Source organism: Microcaecilia unicolor, chromosome 3 (assembly GCF_901765095.1).
Source record: "Microcaecilia unicolor chromosome 3, aMicUni1.1, whole genome shotgun sequence".
In the NCBI taxonomy this organism is placed as follows: Eukaryota; Metazoa; Chordata; class Amphibia; order Gymnophiona; family Siphonopidae; genus Microcaecilia; species Microcaecilia unicolor.
In genome coordinates this window covers 142573831-142583482 of record NC_044033.1, presented here as the reverse complement: position 1 = coordinate 142583482, position 9652 = coordinate 142573831, and the positions used below count along the sequence as shown (strand labels likewise).

Below are 9652 nucleotides of genomic sequence, written 5' to 3'. Positions count from 1 at the left end.
TGAAGGGACATTAAACACAGCTAGGACTGTCTTAAACCCTACCTACTTCTAGGAAACTGGTCATTCTATTGCTCAGCAAATATATTGTACATAAACCAGGGCTTTCCAAACCGATCTTGGGGACCCAGTCCCAGTCAGACTATCAGAATATCCACAATGAATATACATAATATAAAATTTGCATAAGCCTCCAGCATATGCAGATTTATCTTATGCATATTCATTTTGGGATATGCCGAAAACTCTAGAGGTTGCTGATGAGGTCTACATGTTAGTTTGGGAAGTTCTGACAACCAGAGAAAAACGAATGGCTGCCCGCCCCAAACCATACAAAAAACTGGGTAATAAAAATATGCTATTAATGAATTAAACACTCTGCAGGACTACAAACTGCTACTACGCACAAGCCCGGTAAGTAAAAAAAAAACAAACGAAGAATGGCCAAAGGTCATCACCTAAAAACAGAGTTGCTCGGGAGTTCTGCATGTGTTGACAGTTTGCAATATCTCAACACATACCCCTCCCCCTCTGGTAGCACCAAGATGGATTGTACTAAAATAAAATGTTGGTTTTGTTGTTTCTTGGGGTCATGGTCCTGAAAATTTTAGTTATGGTGTGTGATTTGGTTATTTTTACCAAATTCTGGACGTGCAGAACTAACCAGAAGTGATTTTTTTTTTTTAGTTAGTCTGTTAAAGCAAAGCTAATTCATGACAAATGCCAAGCCTGGCCATCCCATTCCATCCCCTGGCTGGAGGGGGGGGGGGGAAGGGGCGGCTATGAGCAGCATGCACTATATAAGGTAGGTGGGCAGGAACCACTACAAAAACTGTGAACACAACTGTGGTGAGGGCTTGGAGGAGGGGGGAAAATAAGAAACGGTTTGCCTCTAGAGGGAGGGCTTTTGGTTTCTGGAACTGGGCCAAGAAAATGCATCAAGAGCGTTCCCAGAAAAACCAATCCACTAAACCTTTCAAACAGAGGAAAAACTTACGTAAGTTGTAGGATTGCTGTTTGACTACACATTTGTACTCTGACATGTCTAAGCTCGTATGCGAAAAAATTTAAATGTGTGCCTGTCTCATTCACTGCAGAAACCAGAAAAGAAGAAGTAGCTGGGATTAGGGCTAAATTCCCAACAAAAATCCCAGTGAGTAGTCTTGGTTTCTTAGTATTGGTATTGTGTTTAAAATGTGAGCTTTTGGAAAATGTGACATAGAAGTTATGCCTTGCAACTTTAATTCCCCTGTTTCAATTCTGTAAAAAAAAAAAAATTTCCCTTATAAACTTGCGGGCTGTACTAGGGCACATTGTGGTTCTAGGCTGTGCCAGATTTTCCACAAGGCATGTTCGTAGGGTAGGTTTGTTTCTAATGCTCTGATCGAGCTGGAATCGAGGTGTAGTGAGCGGTTGGATAGCTGATGCTTCTAAATGCAGACTACTACTTCTTTCTGGGAACTCCTCAATTTTATGCTGCTTTAAAAATATATTGTAGTTCTGTAACAAAATAATGAAACTGCGACTTTTTGTTGTTGTTAATCTCCCCCCTTGAGGGGCTTATTATTGTATATCCCCTCCCCCGTAAACTTCTGGTTTCCTATGGCGCCAAGGACTGCAAGTTGGAGTACTCACTGTAGCAATGGGCATAATCGTCCTCAGTCGCTTTCCTAATATACGAGAAGTTTGATGGTCACACTAGAAATACTGCTACTATTAACTAATGTAATCACTTCTATAGCGCCACTAGACGTACGCAGCGCTGTACACTTGAGAGAGTTTACAATCTAATCAGGACGGATAAGGGAATTACTTAAGTGGGAATGATACAACAAATGAATAGGGGTTAGGAGTTAAAAGCAGCATCAAAAAGGTGGGATTTTAGCCTAGACTTTACGGCCAGGTATAACTTCTCGGGTCAGTCAACCTTATAACTTTTTTTTTTTTTTTATTAAACAGCATGAAAGCTGTCAGTTGTAACACTTTGTCAAGAATGTGTATAAACGCATAAAAAAAATTTTAGACTATAAAATACTTAAAATCTGCAGATGGCCACTTAAGGGGGAGGGGTGTGGGGTAGGTTAGTGTAATCTACTAGTTGCTAGTCAAAGTCTCGGGTGACTGGATGTGGGGGAGGGAATTGCAATAGTGAACTTAAATGACTATCAAACCAGCTGAAACTTGCTTTTGTATTCGGGATTACTGACGGGAATTTGAATTGCCTCTGTTAATAGGTAATTGTTGAAAGATACCAACGTGAAAAGAGCCTTCCCCTGCTGGACAAAACAAAATTCCTTGTTCCCCGAGATCTGTCCATGACCCAGTTCGTAACTATCATTAGGTACGTGTGGAGTGTTCTTTATTTAGACAGGGACTGATCTGTTTAAATTGGATGTTGTGAATGAGGCACTAAGGTGCTAATTTTTAAAGCACGGACTCGCGAAGTACATAATGTTAGCACTGTAAGGCTGTGATTTGAAAATGAGCTTCTACATGTTCTCTACAGAGAAGCCTATCGAGGCTAGTCAGGTTTGCATACAACAAACACTGCATGCTTCTCATATATATTCATTGTGGGCAGGGTTTTTTTTTTTTTTTTTTTTTTTTTTTGAGGGGGTACTGAGTACTAGCACCTTTTTTATTGTCTGACAAAATTGACCCATGTTTCCCAAGTTTTTAATGAAAGAGCTCAGGCTCTACACACCAATTCCTTCTGCCTTGTCATACATTCTCTAGCTGGTTGTAGAAGGCCTGGCTGTTGTGGGGTGGGGGGGTCCCTCAGTGATCACCCCACCCTTAAAGGGTGATCTGGTATGTGAGTACCGGCACCTAAATGCACTGATTGTGGGTATCCTGAAAACCGGACTGGTTAAGTCTCTCTGGGTTGAGAACCCCCAACTTGGAGGCTTTTTCCTACTCCATTAGACTTCCAGGCCCAAATGCTCAGAAGCAAACGTAGGCACTAGAGGCCATTAGTGCCTGTGTTTGCCGGCACTCAATATTCAGAGCCCCCTACCACAGTGAGCACGCCAATAACATTAAACTTACATTTTGTATTCCCTGCAGTGCTCAGAGGTCTTTGCCTAATGCCATTTCAGAGCTCATGTTGGGGTTGAATGCATTGCCTGTAGTAGGACTTCACAATTGCTTCCATGTCCATCTGCCCCTACATTAGAAGGGAATTTGAGCTCAGGCCTGTCTTCCACAAGAAAAACTTTTTTTTTTTTTTTTTTTTAATGAGGACTTTTCTTGGAGGGGGGGCAGCAAGCCAAGGAAGGAGCCAAAAGTCAGAGAGAGAGGGCGAGACGAGATCAAAGTTTGCTCAGAAATGTAGTGTATCTTGTAATAACCGGCTTTCTTCTCCCCTCCCTGAGTTCTGAGCTTATACTGAAGGGCTGTTCTTGGTATACAGTTCTTCAACACAGGCACCATCTTTTCTCCTAACTTCAAAACAGCTCCCTAATACTCGGTACTGACATGTACCTAAATTTGCATGTCATTAGCACCGAGCATTAGGGTGCTATGTTGCAGTGCTGTTGTGGCGGTATTTTTCTGGTGCTGTTTTGAGCATCTGTGGCGTAGCCAAGGGTGAGCCCAGGCCCCCACACACTTTGGGCTCAGGCCTACCCAGTAGCAGCACACCTATGATGTGGCTGGCAGGGATCCCCAAGCCCCAACAGCCAAGAACTCCCAACAACTGCCCCTCCTGCAGATCTTCACCTGCAGCGATTGATGCGTACTGTTCGCACCAACCCCACAACCTTCCCTCTGATGTATTCCCGCCTGTGTGGAAACGGGAAGTTGCATCAGAAGGAAGGCTGTGGGACCAACATGAGCTGTGTGTATTAGTTGCTGCTCACTGCCGGTGAAAATATGCTACTTAAAAAGGTATGCAGGGGAGGGAGGATGTTTGAGAGAGGGTGGGACAGGGTGGAGTACTGCCCAACCAAAACTGGGGGTTTGGCTACTCCCCTGGAGCATCTGGGCATCAGTCCTTTGATCAATCTGTTTAGGGGTTACATTAGCATGGGTCTTAATTCTAGTAATTTTTAACTAGGTTCCCTTTATTTCTTTCCTCCACTCCACCATATCTAAACCAGACTGCAAACCTGGTCACACATCCTTCCCAGTTAGGAGCCCTAAGCCTGTTAGCCAGAGACATAACAGTGGCCCATTTTTTCAACCTGGACTTCAGCCAATGATACAGAGAGGTTCCTTAAAATTTTAATAGGGCTAGCGATTTCTAACCTTTTCCTACCTTCCCAAGTTTGGTCTGTAGCTACTGCCCCTCCAGTAAGGGGATAGGCAGTGGTTCTGAACACTATTGTGTTCATCTGGCTGGAAGAGGTTGTAAAGCAGGACCCTGGCTCTGGCATTAAACACATATCTGTAGTATATTGTGCTAAGGTAATCAATAACTTTATTAATACCTAACAAATGGTGACACTGGTTGTCATTCATAGTACTAGCCTCTTAATGTTTAACGGGCAAATATATCCACTAAATTCTGCACTCTTAACTGCATCTTTACAGAATTGTTATGCATTGCTATCTGTGGGCAAGCTGCTACATATGATTATGTGAGTTGTGGCATTAAATTTTAGACCCACTAAACTAGTGATCTGTTGCTGTTTTTGGAGCAAAAAAATCCTCAAATGATTGCACATTAGATTCAAATTAGAGGGACCAATAATGTTCAAGTGCTCAATTTTTGAGTGCTATCTGCACGGCCTCTCTGGCCCTTTCATTTAATACTTTCACACAAGATTAGTTTATACCATTTTCACATTTTGTCATACAAGTTGTGGTCTTGAAGTAACAGCTGTTGTAGACTTCTGTTTAAAATACTAACGGTGAGAAACTGTCTTAATTTTGCAACACCAATGAGGGTCTCGTATATGGATGAGCCATGCCTTGCAAGTTAGACAAACCCTCTATCCTCCCAAACAATATGACTTTAAGCTGGCTTTTAAATATCTTTTTAATCTCCTCCAGCAGTGTCTTCAGAGCTGGTACAAAGGTAGTGGGTGTCCTAGGCAAATGTTCAGCTTTGCCCACTAGCCTACTGCTTCTCCCAACATTTTTAATAAACTCAACAATCATGGGTCATCACACTTCCTAAAAATGTAGGATAAAGTAGGTGCTGATGAGTTTGTCTGGCATTTGGGGCCTATTTTGTTTTGACTGCTGCCCCAGAAGACGTGGAGGGACATAATTGAAAGGGACGCCCAAGTTTTCCTGAGGATGTCCTCAACAGGACATCCTGGTGAAGGGGTGGGGAAACCCGTATTATCAAAACAAGATGGGCGTCCATCTTTCGTTTTGATAATACGGTCAGGGGACACCCGAATCGCGAAATTTAGGTCGACCTTAGAGATGGTCGTCCCCAATTTTCAGCCGTAACAGAAACCGAGGATGCCCATCTCAAACGACCAAATCCAAGCCATTTGGTCGTGGGAGGAGCCAGCATTCATAGTGCACTAGTTCCCCTGACATGCCAGGACACCAACCAGGCACCCTAGGGAGCACTGCAGTGGACTTCACAAATTGCTTCCAGGTGCTGAGCCCCCTCCCCCAAAACCCACTCCCCACACTGTACACCACTACCATAGCCCTAAGGGGTGAAGGGGAGCACCTACATATGGGTTTCTGGTGGGTTTTGAAGGGCTCACATTTACCACCACAAGTGTAACAGGTAGGGGGGAGATGGGCCTGGGTCTGCCTGCCTGAAGTGCACTGCACCCACTAAAACTGCTCCAGGGACCCGCATACTGCTGTCATGGAGCTGGGTATGACATTTGAGGCTGGCAAAAAATATTAAAATTTGTTTTCAGGGTGGGAGGGGGTTAGTGACCACTGGAGGAGTAAGGGGAGGTCATCCCCGATTCCCTCCGGTGGTCATCTGGTCAGTTCGGACACTTGAGGATTGGTCGTTAAAAAAAAATAAATGGATCAAGTAGTCGCCCAACTGCTCGTCAGGGATGCCCTTCTTTTTTCTATTATCTGCCGAGGATGCTCGTGTGTTAGGCACGCCCCAGTCCCGCCTTTGTTATGCTTCAGGCACGCCCCTGTGAACTTTGTTCGTCCCCATGTCAGAAAGCCGTTGAGGACGCCCAAAATCAGCTTTCGATTATGCTGATTTGGGCGACCCTGGGAGAAGGACGCCCATCTCCCGATTTGTGTCAAAAGATGGGCGCCCTTCTCTTTCGAAAATAAGCCTGTTAGTCCTACCTAATGGTTGGACTGGCCCTGGATGTGGTGTTAATACCTGTCTCCTTTGCTTTGACCGAGAAGTGTCTCAATCTTCAGAATTTTTTTTTTTTTTTTTTTTTTTTTGAACAGTAAATTAGTACATATCAGTTGGTACTTCCTCATTTGGAAAGGAGTATCTTCACATTCCCTTACAGTTCTGAAAGCTTACAAATGCTGATTCTGTACAATTAACCTGTGTAGTAGTATCCAACTTGAACATCTGCCCAAATCTTACTGTCCTATGGTAAGAGGGATTGCCTCAATAAGAATATTTTCTGGGACACCTGGCTGAAGCTTATCTTCATCCAGTGTTGGAGCTGCTGGAGTCAAATAGTGAGAACAAGGTGTGTGTGTGTTTTTTTTTTTTTTTGTTTGTTTGTTTTTTGTTTTTTTTAAAGCTTCATAGCACAAAATGTGCTTGGGTGTTGAAAAAGGGCAAAGTTTGTTTAATGAGGCTGGCCAACAGTTTTAAAGCATTTAGTTCAAACTGCTTACTAAGCATGAACCAAGTCTTTAGTAGGCCAATGATAAGCAAATGGGGGTGCTAGAGGCTATTAGCACTATACAAGCACCCAAATTTGCTTCTGCCCCATGGTCAGAGCCAGCAAGCATGTAGAACTCACTCCTTGTCAGCTTCTGACCAAGTAGCATGCAAATGCATGCTAAACAGAACTTAAATGTTCCTTTTCAATGCTCAGCAGGTGCTGCTCCCGCAGCAAACTAAGCCAGCTCAGAACTGGCATTGGGAAGGAATTGGGAGCCCTGTCCAGCATACTAGTAGGCACCCTCCCCACCAGACGGAGGTCTGGTAGACCTCCAGCACACACACACCCCTCCTCCAAATATCTTGAAATGACAGGAGGGAGTAGCACTCCCTTCTCCCAGTGCTGCCTCCAAAATGGCAGCGCCCTGCCCATTGCATCATGGGATGTTTTAGGCAAGGCTTCCATACTATACAAGGGAATAGCTACCTTTTTATATGGTAGGGAAGCCATACTGGGAGGAGGGAATGCTACTCCCTCCTCCTGTCCATCAAGACAAGGGGGGGGGGGGGGTTCGAGGTCCACTGGACCTCCAGCCCCTTTGTATTGGTATGTTTGACAGGTTTGTGTGGTTTATTTATTTATTTTTTTGACATCCTGGGCCTACATGTCCAGGCACAATCTTCCCACAGAAGTACCCATGACCAAAGCTAATAGCATGCAAATTTATGTGCGCTATTAAATCATAGTATTTACCTGTTCTGGCATTTATTTTACAGTGCTGAGAAATTGATCGGGGCCTAAAGTGCTTGAAGGGTTGTGGAGTAGAGGATTAACTGTTCATGTTAGCAATGCAAATACGGTTTTAAGGATTGTTCTCTGCTCTTTATGTAGGAGTCGATTGGCCTTGAATGCTACTCAAGCCTTTTACCTGCTGGTGAACAATAAAAGCTTGGCCAGTATGTCCCTGACTTTGGCAGAATTGTATAAGGATGACCAGGATGAAGATGGATTTCTTTATATGACTTATGCTTCCCAGGAAATGTTTGGCAGCAATTTACGCAGTAAGGAAGAGAAACCTGTGGAATATGTCTTAAAAGTACAAAACCCCCTATGGCATTGCTGCAGCTAGTTGGAACTGTGGTGCTGAAGGTGTCTTGGTCTGGGTTTTTACCTATTTGTTCAAGGAGCGGCATGGTTTTCCAGGACTGACTTAGCTGTTGGCAGGCCCAACAAGTACGAAGCATCAGCATTCCTTTCCTGGCTAAGCCTCTACTTTTATATTTGAGAAATGCATCTTTTAAAGCTCCTACAGTATTGCACATTATAACTCCTAACTTATGACTTTTTAAGTTGTCTTAAAAAAAAAAATGTATTGTAATAAAGAAGTGTAAGATTGTGCTACTGCCTATGGTGATTGTTATGGAAGGAAGGGATTTGTAGCCATATGTATAGTACCCAAATTTGGGATGCATTTCTGGGATGTGCATTGCAAGCCAACTGGCTGCTAACAATGCTTGCTTAGTACAGTGATTTTTCCATCTGGTTCTGGAGGCATCCCAGCCAGTTGGGTTTTTAAGGATCAGGGCCAGCCCAAGGCAAGATGCCACCTGAGGCTAACAGGCCACCTCCCCCTGATGGCATTTACCTCGTGTTCCAAACCCAGCAGCAATTTCCCATGGTGCCCTGCCACCAGCACCCGCCTCTGACAAAACAGGAAGTTACATTGCAGTGGCAGGGCAGCTTATGGGAATCGCTGCTGGGTTGGAACATTACCATGACAAAGTAAAATGCTGCCTGAAGCCCCCACCTCTGGTGGCCTAATGGTCAGGCCACCCCTGTTTAGGATATCCACAATGAATATTCATGATACTGCCTCCACTGCATGTAATTTTCTTGTTAATAATCATTGTGGATATCCTGTAAACCTGACTAGCTGGGGTACCTCCAGGACCAGGTTTGGGAACCACTGGCTTGGATGCAATTATAGACTAGCATACAGCCAGCTATGCTCTGTACACAAATCAAGTGGATCACCTTACTTAATGATCAATGCTCAACACTAATGGCATGCAGATTATATATACACACTGTTGAGCATTGGTCGGTAAAGGGTTTGGAACTTCTGGCACATGTCCACAAGAGCTCTGCAGTAAATGTCTCTTGTGCACATGTCGGGGGTGGCGGTGGCTGGAAGTAGGAAGCAATGGGGTAGGCTGTTCAGGGGTAGAGTAAGGCACTCTACCCCTAACAACTAAAACTGACAGCTTAGGGCAGGGTGTTTCTGAGCATAGCACAGAATTGCTAGTGAGCTCATTAGCATAAGACTTTCAGTCACTTCTCTGCATGGTAAAGCAGTGGCTGAAAGCCTGTGTGTTAGCAGGAAACTTTATTTACACTGTCCAAAGACAGTCTAATGTTCCAAGCATGGTTTGCTTTGAGCATTGGGCCCTGAGTGACTAGTGGCAATACAAAAGGGTGTGGCCAAGGGAGGGAGTATGGGTATTCCAAAGTTGCACACAGTGTTAAAATATTGGGTTTCTGCAGTCAACTTGGGCACTGGCATGTACACCAGGTTTCAGTAGGCACGTTTGGTGTGGGGACTAGCGCTAAGCACCCTTTTTATAAATGGTGTGCATACTTTAACACCAATCACTATTTGTATAATTTCAGTGCCTATTTTAACTGCCACTAAGTGTCCTGGAGGATGCTGCTTCTATTGGCAGACGAATGGCTTGTCGGTTGAAGATGGTATAAGGTGGTGGTGCTTTGGTTTCAACAGTTATACACCATACACAGTACTTGCCTACTGCCTCTTAAAAGGATGACTGTGTGTGGGTAGAAGGCTATTTCTATCTGATAGGACAACATAGAATGTACTGACAGTTGGGATGTTGGGTCAGGGTATGATCAGTTCCAAT

The 9652-nt window shown here is 44.1% G+C and overlaps 1 protein-coding gene across 1 annotated transcript; it reads left to right on the top strand.

The window, feature by feature from the left end:
- The first annotated feature begins 841 nt into the window (after positions 1 to 841).
- Positions 842 to 8357, top strand: MAP1LC3C (microtubule associated protein 1 light chain 3 gamma). The gene is made up of 4 exons (XM_030195208.1): positions 842 to 994; positions 1095 to 1150; positions 2232 to 2338; positions 7626 to 8357. Exons 1-4 carry the CDS (start codon positions 931 to 933, stop codon positions 7861 to 7863), a joined length of 465 nt encoding a protein of 154 aa, XP_030051068.1. The 5' UTR covers positions 842 to 930; the 3' UTR covers positions 7864 to 8357.
- The last annotated feature ends 1295 nt before the right edge of the window (positions 8358 to 9652 follow it).

What these genes read in the sequence shown, in the direction of transcription:
- MAP1LC3C (XM_030195208.1), top strand. Translation starts at nt 931, where the DNA reads ATGCATCAAGAGCGTTCCCAGAAAAACCAATCCACTAAACCTTTCAAA. An exon ending in CAAACAGAGGAAAAACTTAC is followed by an intron (nt 995 to 1,094) that starts GTAAGTTGTAGG and finishes CATTCACTGCAG; the next exon opens with AAACCAGAAAAGAAGAAGTA. An exon ending in CAGTTCGTAACTATCATTAG is followed by an intron (nt 2,339 to 7,625) that starts GTACGTGTGGAG and finishes CTCTTTATGTAG; the next exon opens with GAGTCGATTGGCCTTGAATG.